Genomic DNA, 15,056 nt, shown 5'->3' with positions numbered 1-15,056 from the left:
ACCACCCCTCACCAAGGGCAGCAGGGGAGATACAGGGCACCGTTCTGGCCTGGGTCTGCGTGCCCAGGAGTGCCAGCTCTGGCAGCCTGTGGTGCCCCCCTCACGCCCATCTCCTCGGGGAGGTGAGACAGAGCAAGGCTAGGCCTGTGAAACAAACTGACTCCATTTTCCCTGCAGAGGACACCATGTTACTTTTCCACTCCTCAATCGTGAGATCCCCAGGGCAAATGATTACCCCATGGCCCACCGTGATAAAATAGACTGAGATAAGAGAGGAAACAGATATTCACTGAGTTGTAAAACCCCTCCCCAAGGCTTGTTTACTATAATTGTAAAAATTAAGTTACCGTAAGGGTCCTTTAGGATTTCTCACCTGCTCACAAATCTTCAAGATGACTGCTACAATGACCACCATGGAGTGACAATGACGAACACCACCGCCATCGTACACCTGTTATAGTGCGTTATAGCGTGTTACAACTGAGTTACAGCAAACTCTCAAGGAGAGGCACGACACCAAGTCTTGTAGCAGGAAGCAGAATTTATTGATGCCGGCAGTGACTCAGCGGACTCGTGTCACAAAGGCTGAGCCCCAAATGCAGCAGGGTGGCCTCTTTTATATTGTTATACTTCAGGTTTTTTACACTGAGGTAAAGGGGTGAACTTATATGGTTATCAGCACCGCACTCTCCCGAGTGAGCCACGGGCCGGCCCGAACTTATATGGTTAACTTGCATTTAGGTGAGAAAAGTTCCGGGTCCGTTTAGTCATTACAGGAGGGCAGGACACAGCTGGGCATACATGATAGCAGGGCAGGGCTCAGTCAGGAGAGCACTCGGGAGAATGCGGGTGACTCAGACCTACTGAGCACGCACCCATGACACAATCAGGAAGAACAGAATGGACCACCCCCAGTGACGCTGGCCTGCACCCCTTAACTCCTTTCCATATAAAAGACCCTGAACAGCTCCCCTTGGAGGTCTAGCTTTACTGTAGCTACCTGCTGTGCATAAGTCTATCTCCCCTCTTAATAAAGCATTGCTTGCTTTATGGCTGGGTTCATTATTCATTTCTCTGACTTTGGAATCCAAGAGCCTAATTCAGTTACTGGCGAAAGCCAGAAAGCTTTGGGCACCAGAGAAGACTCTAGCTGCAAGAGGCAAGTGGCCACTGGGACTATTATGCTCCCATGTCTCTGCTGCTGGTAAGTTTCTCCTGGTGCCTCTGGCCTAAATTCTGACAAGGCAATGCTTTATTCTCTTTGCCTTCTCTGATCTTCTGAGCCCTCTCCTGCTGTTTGGTTGGACTGTATCCACTACTATGTAGGTGCATCCTGGAGGGCTCCTGGCTGGGCTTTGTTTCTCTGATTCAAATCAAGTCAGTACTTTTCTTCTTTGTGCCAACAATGGTGGGGACAGCTGCTTTATCAATTAGTGTCTCAGCAGAATAGGTTGGCTCCACCAATCGGGACTAGGACAAATGAGACCTCATTGCTCCTCCCTTCTCTTTGTTTGTTTGCTTGGTTAGACATTGAGTTGAGTTCCAGTAATCTGAATAAACCCTCCAGTCCTTGCACCAACTTTTGGACTTTCAAGCCATTTGTTTAGTGCGAGAGGGCAGGCTGAGCCCAGTCTGTCGGGAACAGAGGCGGAGCCACATGTTCAGCACCGGGCTCAGCCCTGGGCACTCCTCTCTCGGGACCACCAAGTGCAACTCTGTGCTGTCATCCAATTCTGTCTCCAGATGGCTAGTAGCCCCAAGACCCCAGTATTCCTTAAACACCAGGTCACAGTCAGAGTGCCCGCAACTGGACAGACCCAAGGTCCATTCCCCCTCTACTGGGGGCCCAGGCCCCTTGGGCTCCTCAGACTCTCCTGTTTAATGCTGAAAACGCCAACATTTTGATTGCACCCCTCAGTAATGGAGGAAGGCCCCTTCCAGTGACTACAAAGGGATTTTTAATTTCACGAGACTCAGTTCAAGGTGCACTAGATCCACACGGGTTCCACCGTGGTCATCTGGCAACTCCCAGCACGAGATGGCAGCACACGTGAGCCACGCATGCAGCCCCCTCCACTCTCCCTGTGCCAGGAGGACCCCTGAGGGTGCCCCTCTGTAGAATGGCACCTTCCTGCTGAGTCTCTGGCCTCATTTTCCCAGTGGAGAGCCTCCCCAAGGAACCCAGATTTTGGTTCCTGAACACACAGGGACACCGGAAGGAGAAGCAGCCACTGGCCCCCGCAGAAAACAGGGCCATCCACCTAGAGCCAGACCCCAAGGGCACCTGTGGCTTCTAACCCAGACCCCTGTGTGCACCAACAAGTCTCCAGGGATCCTAATTCACCAGGAATGTACACATTGCCACACGTGGACAAGGGGCTTCACGGCTGACTTCTCACTTTCCCAGTGCCCCCAGAACTGGACCTCAAATTTAAGTAGGAACAGAAGGCACCAGGAGAGCTTTCTGAATCCCCACAGCCTCAGCACACCCATCCCAAAGAGCAGTGGGGTTTGCAGGGTATTGAGAGAAAGACGCAGCACAGTCCTCCTCCAGCAGAGGGTGCCAGTGCTTGTGAGAGCGGCATCTGTCCAGGAAGAATGTCTGCCTCTTCATCTCTGCTCTCTGCTGCCTCCAACCAAAGAGAAGCCAGGGGCAGAGACAGTGGAGGGATTTGGGGAAGGGATGACAGGGCCTGTCTCCCCCACGGCCACTCCCACCTGTGTCAGGGAGGCTCAAGAGGGAATGAAAGACTGAGGTGTGGGGTTGGATCAGATGGACTTTTCACCACTAGACATGAGACTGTACTTTATTTATCCAGAGATCTTGGCCAGATTGGAGAATGGAGATTAGTAGCACCGGGTCAGAATGGGCAGTGATCAGAAGGAGAACTGATGCTTCCTGCTTCTACTCCGCCACGTCCAGGTCACCCAAAACAGCACCACACACTGGTTTGCAACTGTTTGCTCAAATTTTTGTCCCTCAAATATACAGTAAATTTCATGAGGGAGGGATCTCGAGTTGAGGGGAGTTGAGGAAGGGAGGGGGGAGGCCTAGAACTGAAGCCCCCCAGTCCTGGGAGCAACCCTCCATCCCAGGCAGGACACTCTTCCTCCCCCAGCCAAGAGAGCCGGCCCACCCTGCCCTCTGCCTGGCTGCAGTCACAGTTGCCTGTCCCCCCACTGTCCACCTTTGGTAACCTGGGTACCCCCACCATGAAGGTCCCACCCACTGGCCGTTTTGGCCATACCCAGAGGTAAGCACACACAGTCCAGAGCCTGTTCTTCATGCGCTTTAATGAGATACAGAGAGTGGGCAGGAGGCAGGGGTCCTGGGATGCTTCCTCACAGCCTGGCCCCACTTCAGGTAGACTCTGCAAGGCATAGTCCCTGACTCTTTCTTTCAGCTGTCAGGGAAGGGACACGATGCTGAGGGAGGTGTTGAGGGCAGGAAAGTGTCAGAGCTGTCAGGGACAGGGGGATGGAGGAAGGTGCCCGGTCCAACGAGGAGGCCTTAGCAATGAGGTCCCCTAACCCTGGAGGGCCTGTCTTCAGCTCATGCTGTGGCATCCTTGTCCCAACTTGGGGCTTAGGGAGATGAATGAACATTGAAGTAGATCCAGGACACATAGGATGTCACTCGGGTGTAGACTCCAGGAAAGCTGTCACCGCAGTTGATGCCCCAACTCACCACCCCCACCTGGAGCCAGGTGCCCCTCCATTTACAGACCAGGGGGCCCCCAGAGTCACCCTGTGGAGAGAAGAGACATGGGTGAACACTCAGGGCCCCGTGTGCTTGCAGCCTGGGCTGCAGTAAGGGGCGATGGAGACCTGGGGCTCTCACCTGGCAGGAATCCCGGCCCTGGCTCCTGGCACACAGCATGTCTTCCTTGATAAACTTGTTGGCCTTGTGGTACTTCCACCTACAGAACTCGTCCCCCACGATGGGGACTTCCACCTCCTGCAGGTGGTAGGGTCGGGGCAACAGCACTGTGGGGAAAGCTGAGTGAGCTGTGGGGCTGATCGTGGGGGCGTGGGCCCCTCCCCCATTGGCCTGGTGGATTCACTTAGCCCTAGCCAGTGTCTCCCCTTCACCCAAAGTGCAGAGGGCCGAGCCAGCAGCTGGGAGCACAGGTAGAGGGTTCTAGAACCACACACTGAGCTTGGCGTCCCCTACGTGTACCCTGGGGGTTATACAAGACCCCAACTCTCCTGGTTCTTTCTGGGCCAATGGGCTGGTGATCTCTAGGGTGACTGTGTGGGCACCAGGCTCCGAAGAGAACCTGAGGTGTAGTTGTTTTTCTTTTTCGTTTTTTTTTGTTTTGTTTTTGCGCCCAAATAAGTGTTATTGGAAAAAATCAGAGCAAGCGCCTCCCGCTAAGAAATGCAAAGTCATAGACCTGGTGTCAAATTGGACTTTATCTACTTGATAGCAGAGACCTTGAGCATGTCACTTAATGTGTCTTGGACCTGCCCCCTCAAGACCGCAGCGAGAATGGGGTGGGCACCAAGGGCTTGAGCCCGGCGAGGGTAAGGGAGGGTCTGCAGCCCAGCTCCCCTCTTGCCACTCTGGTCTCTGCTCCTTAATGGGGACATCTCAAGCTGCCCGTCCCCCACCCCCACAGGAGACCCCAGGAGGGACCCGGACTAAGACCTGTCTATTATACTTTGCCAAATCCCCACCGCACCTGATCTTGGGGTCTCCTCCTCTCACTCTGACCCCTCCTCCAGATCCTTACCTGTGGGCCTAATGGCACCCCAGCCGGTCACCCAACACCTTGTGCCTGAGGGGACTGTGAACCTCGCTGGTGGGAAGGTGACCACATTGACTCGGTCAGAGAGCGTCACAGGGGCCGCCAGTTTGAGAAGCGCTATGTCTGCCCCGCCTTGCACTTTCAGCAAGAGGTTGTACTTGGGATGGGGGACGATCGCATTCACTGGCAGAAAGTCAGAGCGGGAGAGTCTCACTTGTCCTGCTTGGACCCTGAGGTCCTGAGGCACTACCCTGGGAGGGAGAAGACCAGAAGGTTGTCAGATGCTGGGGTGGGAAAGCAGGGAGTGGGGCGGCCTCTCGGAGCCCCGCGACTTCCCCTCCACAGTGAGTGAGAGACGCCGGGAGACCGAGTCCCACCCAGAATCCAGGTCTGCAGCCGCCCAGCCCAGGAACCTGCCACGACACATACCACACGGCCTCCCCACACTGTCAGTCACCCAGCTGCCAGGGTGAGCCTTACCTTGAGACACAGTGGGCAGCAGTCAGCACCCACTGGCGGTGGATGAGGGAGTCCCCACAGTGGAACTCCCACACGCCAGTGGTTCGGTTGAAGATCCACAGAGCAATCTGCCATGGCCATGTCCCGGGGTGAGTGTCACGCCCCCCCACGATGCTCACCAGCTCAGTCTCCAGGCTGGAATCTGGGGAAGCAGAGTGAGCAGCTGTCAGGGACCCCGGTGTCCCTGCGCAGAGCTCAGTACGGCCTCTTGAGTGCCCAGTCCCTCCCCAGGGCCCAAGGTGAGCCGGGCCACCTCATACGGGAGTCACTCCCCTACTCCAGGAACGGTTCTTGAGAGATCATGGCTGAAGGCACAAGGACAAAGCAGGCTTGAGTGTCAGTTCTCATGTGAGGTCAGAGGCACGGAGCCCCCCTGGCAAGACAGGGTCAGGAACAGCAGCCACAGCATCTGCAGGGGAGGGACAGAGCCTGGGTCAGGAGACCAGGAGCCGGACCCCACGGTTCAGGAATGGAGAGGGCGGGAGGATCCGAGAGGGACACACCCTCACCTTCCCAGGTCTCTCTGCCCTGGGCCGTGGGGCCCCTCCCGCCCCTTTATCCTCCCAGCCCAGGAAGTGGGCAGGGTGTGGGGGGGCTGCTTCTTCAGCGGGGCCAGCAGTGGCCAACAGGTAACTGTCGAACAGAATATGGAGCGTCTTCTCTGAGCCTTCAGCACTGACAGACAATACATTCCTGTTGTTTTAAGCGCTCCAGTTTGCGGTAGCCCTGGGAGACTGATGCATGCTGCTCAGCTGCTCTAATGTACCATGTGCATGATCGAACAGCGCCAGCAGTGCTCCTGAGATGATGAGAGAAGAGGCGGTGGATGTGACACTGGTTCCCATCCTCCTCCTCCTACCTAAGAAGAGGTCTGCAAACTCCTGGGTCCCCAGGCTCTGGGTGGGTGAGGGGGCTGCCTCCCCTCCTGCCCCCTGTTTGTCTGGATGAAGCCCCAGGCTGAGGATACGCCCCCTCGACAGGGTCAGTTCATGCGGGTTTGGAGCTGGTTCCCAGGGCCCACCTGACAGCCAATAGTCACGGGGGTGCCGGTGAGAAGCCACAGGCCCAATGCGAAGCCAGTTACAGGAACCAGACTTCCCGTCCAGCAGCCCCAGGCTGGCGGTACCCAGCAGTGCAGACCTCAGGAGTGATGAGGTAGATGACAGGCCATAAGTTCTGAGGGGCTAGTGTGGGCGCTGTGGGGCCACCAAAAGGTCCTATTTCCCCTGCGGCTCTCTGTCCACAGCCGCAGAAGTCTCCGGCGACCAATGACAGCACTTGAACATACAAGCTGGTCTACCAGACAGAAAGAAGAGGCTTGAGGGTCTTGGGGAAAGTCTCATGATTATTATGGGCAGATAATGATTTTCTTCTCAGAAAAGCCAACAGAATCAACTGAAAAGCTTTTAAAATTAAGTTCCTCAATGTGTCTAGATGGAAGATAAATGTTTTAAGCGCAAGTACATACAGAAAGCACAGATGTGGATAACTCTCTTTCATCCCATAATAATGAAGGAGAGGCCATAACGGCAAAGATTCGCTTCATGACTGCATCTGTACGTCCCCAGTTATGAAATCTAAGAGTCGCCTCAACAGGAAGCAAGCCAGAGCCTGGGACAGCTGCGGGACACTGCTGAGAAGGAAATGACATGGTGACATCAATGTTGTTCCTTGTTTCTGAATAGAGATGTGGTCACCAAACACGAGCTCTTCAAAATCCAAATGTAATATGAGCACATGCGATCACTGATCTGGTCCCTGTAATGGTCATTCAGAGGGACTGCCGAGTTCCCACGCAGGGGACGAGGCGGGGATACCCAGGGAGGCTGCGCAGCAGCGGCAGCGCAGTGTTACCAGCTGTGAACGCGAAAACCGAGGCCTTCTGAACATGGGGCTGAGGTCCTGAGTCCCATGTTCATCCTCCTGGGCTCATCCTCAGCGCTAGCAAAGCAGTGAGCTCCTGAGAGATGTGAAGTCAAAGGGCCTAGAGAGGGACGACGTCTTGATGAGCTGAGGAATGAGGTTTTGCCCCTAAGGGCCTCGTACTCCGTTGACCGTCTCCATAACTCTCTGCAGGTCAGGCGGTCATGGCTGCCCCTCCAACCTCGCTGTCCACTCCCATCGTGCCCACCTGGCTTCTGAAGGCTGGATGATGCCATCTGCCACCACGGTTTCAAAGTCCTGCTACCTTCTGCCAACACTGAGCCTCGTGTGTGACCTACCTCTTGTCCTCAGCCCTGGCCATCAGAGGAGAGTCCCAGCACCATCTAGTGGTTCCAGTGCATTCCCCAGAGCTCTGGTGAACAGGACGTCCCTGGGCCATCATTGGCCGCGGGCCTCTGGCCGGTTTCTAGGCTCCTGAGTATACCCAGCCCAGCAGGCCACTTCCAAGCCCTTCCTCCACCACCTGCAGGCAACTCCCATTCCGACTCTCGGAGTGGCCCTCACCTTTTCACGCTCCCAGGAGCCATCCCAGGAGGGAGGGGGCTCCGTCTCCTCGGGGTCTCGCCCACCACCGCCTGACAGCACTTCCACATCAGCGAGCCCTGACCCAGCCGCATGTTCCTGTTGTCTAGATCAACCGGCCCACTGTGTGTGCTCACGGCTCCCGTGGGAACAGCTTGGTGAGACCCTGTGGCTCCTCTGGGACACAGTCCCTCCCCCTTTCCCAGGGCCCTCCCAGGTTAGGCCGCGACTGAACTGATTATAGACATCGTCGTGTTCAGGAGGGATGGTGGGGGGGCACGTCCCAGGTGGGCGTGTGTCGTCTTGTAAGGGAGAGGTGTCTGTGTTACAAATGTGGGTGGGTGAGCAGAATAACGATCCCCCAAAGATATCCACATCCCAGTGAGTGCCCCAAACCTGTGAATAGGTCAGGTTACCTGGCAGAGGGAAATTAAAGCAGCTAATCAATCAGCCGGCCTTGAGACGCGGGGGCATCCAGGTGGCCCAGTGTTGGAGGCAGGAGAGGGAACCAGGGAGATGCAGCCTGAGGGAGACTCGGCCTGGCATGTTGCGGGAGTTGCAGGGGGAGGAAGGGGCCCCAAGCCCAGGGAGCAGGCGCCTCAGGAGCTGCAAAAGGCAGGAAGCATGTTCCCCCCTGGAACAGCCAGGAGGAACCAGCCCCACCGACCCCTGAGTCAGCCAATGAGTCCGTGCCGGCCTCCTACCTCCCAAACTGGGAAACATGTGTCATGTTAAGCACTAAGCTTGTGTCCTCTGTCACAGCAGCTGCAGGAAGCTCACATGTGGTGCCGGTTCCAGAAGGAGAGTAAGCCGCTTCTGTAGACACAGGGCATCTGGGGAGTCAAGATCACTGGGGCATCAGCCTGGGCATCTCTATTGCCTGTGTTGCAGTCCGATTTTTTCCCAACCAGGCCCTGGCCTTGGCCTCGGCCCCACGAACCTGCCCCGGGGGAAGCATCCGTCTCCAGAGCTCGACCATTCTGCGGATTCCAATCCTTCTGGGCTGGGCCCTCGGCTTTCTCTGCTGTTTCTCCAGAGCCCAGCCTCTCTGTGAGCCCCAGGAGCCCTCTGGTGTCACATTCAGCCTCTAGTTACCGATTATGCACCCTCAGCTTTGTGCTGCCTTTTCCCACAGCCTCCACGGAGCTTAGCAATAACCACCCAATTTCATGGTCCTGCAGTTCCCCAGATTTTCAAACACCTGATGCGCTGTGTGTTCCCATGGGACCCTGCTGAACAGCGGCACTGCTGCTTGGGACTCATCACCAGTTTTGGGCGTACATTGCCAGCTCTGAACCCTGAGTGGGTGCTCAGCACGCCTGGCCCACTGCTACAGGTCAGGCTCCAGGAAGATTAACCTGAGACCCTGCAGTGGGGATTAGCACACAGGAGGTTCCTGAGAGTGAGTTCTGGATAAATCGGTCTGGGGGAGGGAGGGATGGAAGTAGGAGGGGGAGGGAGCCTGAGCCATGGTCCAACTCCGGGGGCCCGGACCACCCTACAAGGAGGTCTGCAGACAGGGGTCTAGACCTTTATAACCTTCTGTCATTCCATGATCCCACACAGGGGGCGAGATGGGCGTGGCCTTGGCAAGCTGCTCGCACCCCATAGCCCCGTAGAGACGGAGGGCAAGAGGCCCTGGCACCCACGAGCAGCCCGGTTTCTCATGTGCACCACAGCAGCCTCCTGAGAATTCACAGCCGACCGCTGGCTCCACATTGGCTAGGCAGGTGGGTTATGCTGCCGAAAAAGGGAGAAGGGTTGCAACCCCATCTCTGGGTGTCTCAACAAGAAAGGCTACTCTCCCTTACTGCAGGCGTCTCCCAGCCAGCGTAGCTCTGCTCTTTCCGCCTGCCCTAGGGCCCAAGCTGATGCCACAGCCTGCATTCCACAGCCAGTGGTCAGTGCTGGCTCTTCACATCCCTGCCCAGAGCTGAGGGGAGCTCCACACCTGTTCTTTGCTGTGGCCTGGACATGTGGTCATGCCTGCTGCTTCCACAGGGTGGGGGCACATCACCCCACTTGGGGGGGCCTGCAGGGAAGGACACAGGCTGGGATGACCATCGATACAAAATCAGTTGAAACGAGGTCTGGGGGCAAGAGGGACCATATGCGGGAGAGGGAAAGGTCCCTTCCATCTGCTTATTACAGTCAAACTAGTAAAGCTCAAAGTCAAAGAGAGAATCTTAAGAGAAGCAAGAGAAAAGCATCAAGGGGAGCCCCTATCAAACTAACAGATTTCTCAACAGAAACTCTACAGGCCAGAAGAAAATGAGATGATATATTCAAAATACTAAAAGAAAAAAGGAAAAAAACCCTGCCAGCCACGAATACTGTACCCAGCAAGGCTATCCTTCAGAAATGAGGGGGAAATAGTGCATTTTCCAGACAAACAAAAGCAGTGGGAGTTCACCACCACAGACTAGCCCTACAAGAAATCCTTAGCATCTGGAATCTGAAAAATGGTAATCACTACCATGAATACACAAGAAAGAACAAAACCCACTGGTAGAACAAAAATGCAAATGAGGAAGAGAAAGAAAGTAAATCTTACCACCATGAAAACCTTACTGACATTGTAATAATGCCCCTGCTTTATTTCTGATTTTGGTATTTTAGGTCTACTCTCTTTTTTTCTTGGTCAGTCTAAAGGTTTGCAAACTTTGTTGATCTCTTTAAATAATCAACTTTTGGTTTTGTTGATTTTCTCTATTGTTTTTTAATTCCCTATTTCATGTATTTCTGTTGTAATCTTTGTTATTTCCTACTTATATTTGCTTTTAGTCTAGTTTGCCCTACTTTTTCCATTTTCTTAAGGTAGAAGTTTCCATTAGTGATTTGAGATTTTTCTTATTTTTAATATAGCCGTTTACAGCTACAAATTTTCCTCTAAGCACTGCATGAACCCTGCATCCTATAAATTTTGATATGCTGTGCTTTTACCTCAAAGTACCCTCTAAATTCCCTGTGATTTTTCTTTTTACCCATTGTTGATTTAGGACAGTGTTGTTCAATGTCCACACATTTGCAAGTTTTCTGAATCTCCTTCTGTGAGTGTGGTCAGAGAACATATTTTCTATGATTTTAGTATTTTAAAATGTATTAAGACTTGATTTGTGGCCAAAAACTAAAAAAGGAAGAAAGGAAAAAAAAAAGAAAAAGAACAGAATTAGGAGAGCAGTGCCAGTCCTGCCTCTGTTACAAACTCTCTGGTTGACTTTCAGCAAGTCCCTGCACCTCTCTGGGCCTGTTCCTTCATCTACAAAATGCAGGACTTCCCTCTGCAATGCTCCTTTTGGCTAAAACATACTATGATGATCATCTTAAAGCATTTCTACTCAAATCTCTGTTTTGTCCTCTTCAAGACTCTTCTTTATCTTCTTTTATTTATTTCACTCTCTGGATCCAGTTGCTCCAGCCACTCACAGGCCAATAGTAATAAAACAGAGAGAGGAAAAATACTTAAGCACCTACTGGCTGTCACAGTCCATATTTTATTTACTATCAATATGCCCATGCTTATTCTCAGCCTCTACTTGAAAGTCCCTTGAGAACAAAGACTAGTGTTGCTTTGCCTCCCATGGATTTGTCACCCCTTTTCCCCTGGGTGACAGAGCCACCAAAGATTACTCAAAGTCCATCTCTTCTGAGCAGTGAGAAGTCTCAGAAAGGAGTTAATCTCCCAGAATCCTCAAGAGCTAGGCATTCCTCCCATTTGGGAAATTAACCACGAATTGGGGTTCTCTTCCTGCATTTATTCGCCATCCCAGTAGTTATAGGAAGAGACACAGGTGGGGTTTTTGCTAAGTACAGTTTAACAAGTTTAACAATAGAAGCTGATTAACATGCAATTAAGTCAATCCACTAACAAAGGCTTGATTTTAGCAAACATTCTCTTCTTACAGCAATTTCCCAGTATCTTTACATATCGATCAGTAACTTGTCTGTCTTTGAGCCAGCAACCTTGCTGTGTTACAACTCTTTACCTTACATCAGAGACTATATAGCCTGGGGAAAATTTCCTGTCTTTTCTAAGGTCAATATTTGAAACTGCAAGGCTTTGGAAAACCAGGTCCTGTGAAGTACATTTGCTTTATGCATACTCTAAAGGCTGGGCCTTCTTTTGTTTATTTCTATATTTTAAACCACATGGTGGATTTGGAAAAGACTTAATGAAGATAATAATATTGACATCTTGAATTAAAAGGTAATATTCCTTTTTCTAGTCTTTTAATATTTCTGAATGCATAGTAGAATATTGCTACTTTTGTATACACTTGTCATTAAGTGTGCTAGTGCTAGTTAATACAGTTGGTACAAACCAATGCTGAGTGTTTTTATGACACTGCCAATTAAAGCCACCTGTGACTGAAGAAAGAAAAAAAACCAATGTCCCCTCCAAAAAGATACGTCCAAGTCCTGACCCCTAGGTTTCTGTAGTGTAGTGGTTATCACGTTTGCCTCACTCAAGTCCTGACCCCTGTACCTATGAATTTGAACTTTTTGGGGAATGGGGTTTTGTATATGTAATCAAGTCAAGAATCTTGAGATGAGTTTATCCTGGATTTAGAATGGGCCATAAATCCAATGACAGGTGTCCTTATTAGAGAAAGGAGAGGGAGATTTCAGACACAGACACACGGTGAGGAGGCCAGGTGAAGAGAGAGCAGAGTTTGGAGTGATGCCTCCAAAGCCAAGGAATGCCAAGGATTGTCAGCAACACCAGAGACTAGGAAAAAGCCTCCAAAGGAGCCAACCCTGCCAACACCTTGATTATAGACTTCTAGCTTCCAGAACTGTGACAGAATAAAATTCAGAGCCCCAGTTTGTGACACTTTGTTCCGGCAGCTGCAGGAAACTATAATGTGTGCAGGTGGCAGGAACTTTTTAAAAAAAATTTATCAATATACAATGTAGTTGATTTTTGTGTCCCTTTACCAATTCCTCCTTTTCCCCTTCCCTCTCCCCCCGCCCCCCCAGGTGGCAAGAATTTAAGTACAGGATTGCTGTAAAGAGGCGCGTCCCCTCTGGAACTGGATCTCCAGTTGAATGCGGCAGGGGGCCAAGGGTGGCGGGGGGGTGAGGTGCTCCACTGGCATTTCTTGTTGGGGAGGATTTAGACAGGAGCAGGGGATGTTGTTAAATGTGCGCTTCTCTAAGTGTGGGTCTCGGTGGTCCCAGCTGCCTGCCCAGGTACCTATGACAGAGTGGCCAATGCCTCCAGGGCTTCTCGCTCCTGGAACCCGGTGACAGGACAGGAAAGAGCAGAGAAAGCAGAAAGGAGACATCCGCAAATGAGAGACGTCAATACAGCCTCAGAAGACAGGAGCGGAGAGAGGAGGGGGCTGACGAGTGCCTGCTGGGGGACGTGTTCCCAAAAAGAGCCCCTCAGGACCACAGAAATGCTCTGGAAACAGAGGCAAACCTACCCAAAAAGAATGTAGGTGAGCAACGGAATGGTGGAGGACTGGCTTTAAATCCTTACAAGGGAAAATGTTCATTGTAAACATTATGCTCAGTGAAATAATGCAGACACGAAGGCCACGTGGTGTATGCATCTGTTTATACTAAACGTCCAGAACAGGCAAGTCCACAGAGACAGAAGGCAGCTCGGTGGCTGCCAGGGGCTGAGGGAAATGGTCACAGGATTGTTTTCTGAGGATGATGGAATTGTCCTGAAACTAGACAGTGGTGCTGGTTGCACAGCCTTGTGAATATAATAAAAACCACCAAATGGTGAACTTGGAGTGGGTGAATTTTATGGTATGTGAGTCATATTTCATTTAAAAATGATTTGAAAATGTTACCAGTAGTGTCTAAGTGGTTGCGTGTGGAGAACTCAATGTAAAAAATCTTTCAACTTTTCCGTATCTTTGAAAGTTTTCATGATGAAATATTGGGGGACTGAATGAAAAGTAAGATTTCGATCGGCACACCTCTGGTCACTTGTGGGGTTGGACGTCTTTCTGTGCTTATTGGCCGTTTAGGTTCCATTCTGTGTCTGTACCAAGCAGGGTGCAGGCAGAAGCAGGAACTGGACTTGCTGGTCAGCAGAAAGGAATTTTAGAGAAGGAATTAGGATTTTTAAATTATCATTGGAAAATTGGAATGGGCTGGAAGCAGGATCCCAGGAACCACACAGGAAACACACTGCACTCCGGGTGGGGGCGTGGGGGTGGGGGGATGGGTAAGAGTGTGAGCATGAATGTGTGTATGTGTGTGGTGTGTGCACGTGTGTGAGTGGATGTGTACATGTGTGTGAGCACGTGACCGAGTGTATGTATTGTGTGCGTGTGTGAGCATATGTGTGTGAGCAGGTGTGTGCATGTGCATGTAAGAATGTACACTGTGTGCAAGCATGTGTGCACACTGTGTGTGAGTATGAGCACTGTGCAGTGTGCACGTAAGTATGTGTGTGTGAGCATGTGTGTGTATGTGTGAGCATATGTGTGTGAGCGGGCGTGTGCACGTGTATGAGCATGTGTGTGCAAGCGTGTGTGTGAGTTACAGCTGCAGCAGATCTCCCTGCTTGGCTGTGACAGAGGTTCCATCAAATGCTCAGTGGTGACTTGGTTGAGGGGCTGCCAGCCCACCTGCCCCCTACACCCTGGACGCTGCAGAAAAGCCCCCTCACCCCACCAGGCTTGCGGGCAGCCACAGCTGAGCACAGAAGATGCCACGGCTCACGGGGCGCCAAATCCCACTCTGTGCATGGAGCTGGTGGGTCCTGCTTCATCTCCAGAGCCCGGGCGTAAAGGGGTGGGAGACCCAGGTGGCCAGCACACTGTTCACCACGTCCCCTGAAACAGCCTCCGCCCACGTGCTGTCAGGCAGCCAACTGTTTTCTTTTTGAACTCCTGGAGCTCTTTACCTGTTCTGGACACTATGTCCCCTCCCATCTGTGGCTTGTCTCCTCAATGGTCACGGTGTCGTCATCATTCAGAAGGTTTAGAGTTAAGTGTAGTTGAGAACATCAATCCGTTCCTTTTATCACTTTTGGTTTTTGTGTCCTCTTTAAGAAAAAAACTTCTCTCCTTGAAGACGTAGAGGTATTTTACAGTATTTTCCTGCAGATATTTTTAAGTTTTCTTTCTCATGGAGACCTTTGACGTTGCTGGAGTTTATGTTTAGGAGCAGTGTGAGGGCTGAGATCCAATTTTGGGTCTGCACATTGCTGTGCACCCCACCACCTCTGAGACACATCGCCTTCCTGCACACGCGTGGAGCTGCCTCTGGGGCCTCTACTTTGTTACCCTGGAGTATTTCTCTATCCCTGGACCAAGGACACAATTACCAACTATATCTGGTGGGGCAAGGCCA

The 15,056-nt window shown here is 52.0% G+C and overlaps 1 protein-coding gene across 1 annotated transcript; it reads right to left on the bottom strand.

The window, feature by feature from the left end:
• Positions 1-3,586: 3,586 nt before the first annotated feature.
• LOC134380970 (mastin-like) lies at positions 3,587-7,831 on the bottom strand. The gene is made up of 6 exons (XM_063101070.1): positions 7,719-7,831; positions 6,130-6,386; positions 5,232-5,412; positions 4,737-5,002; positions 3,842-3,987; positions 3,587-3,748 (listed from the first exon to the last, which is right to left on the bottom strand). Exons 1-6 carry the CDS (start codon positions 7,829-7,831, stop codon positions 3,587-3,589), a joined length of 1,125 nt encoding a protein of 374 aa, XP_062957140.1.
• Between the last annotated feature and the right edge of the window lie 7,225 nt (positions 7,832-15,056).

The sequence above is a fragment of the Cynocephalus volans genome, chromosome 6 (assembly GCF_027409185.1).
Source record: "Cynocephalus volans isolate mCynVol1 chromosome 6, mCynVol1.pri, whole genome shotgun sequence".
Classification (NCBI taxonomy): Eukaryota; Metazoa; Chordata; class Mammalia; order Dermoptera; family Cynocephalidae; genus Cynocephalus; species Cynocephalus volans.
Note: the sequence above shows the minus strand (reverse complement) of the source record. Positions and strands in the feature narration are given on the sequence as shown.

Bases quoted from the DNA above. Each gene is read 5' to 3' on its own strand.
- LOC134380970 (XM_063101070.1), bottom strand. From the start codon at position 7,831: ATGCGGCTGGGTCAGGGCTCGCTGATGTGGAAGTGCTGTCAGGCGGTG. The intron at 6,387-7,718 runs GTGAGGGCCACT...GGGTACCGCCAG, and splicing joins GCTCCTGGGAGCGTGAAAAG to CCTGGGGCTGCTGGACGGGA. The intron at 5,003-5,231 runs GTAAGGCTCACC...TCTCCCTCCCAG, and splicing joins GCTGCCCACTGTGTCTCAAG to GGTAGTGCCTCAGGACCTCA.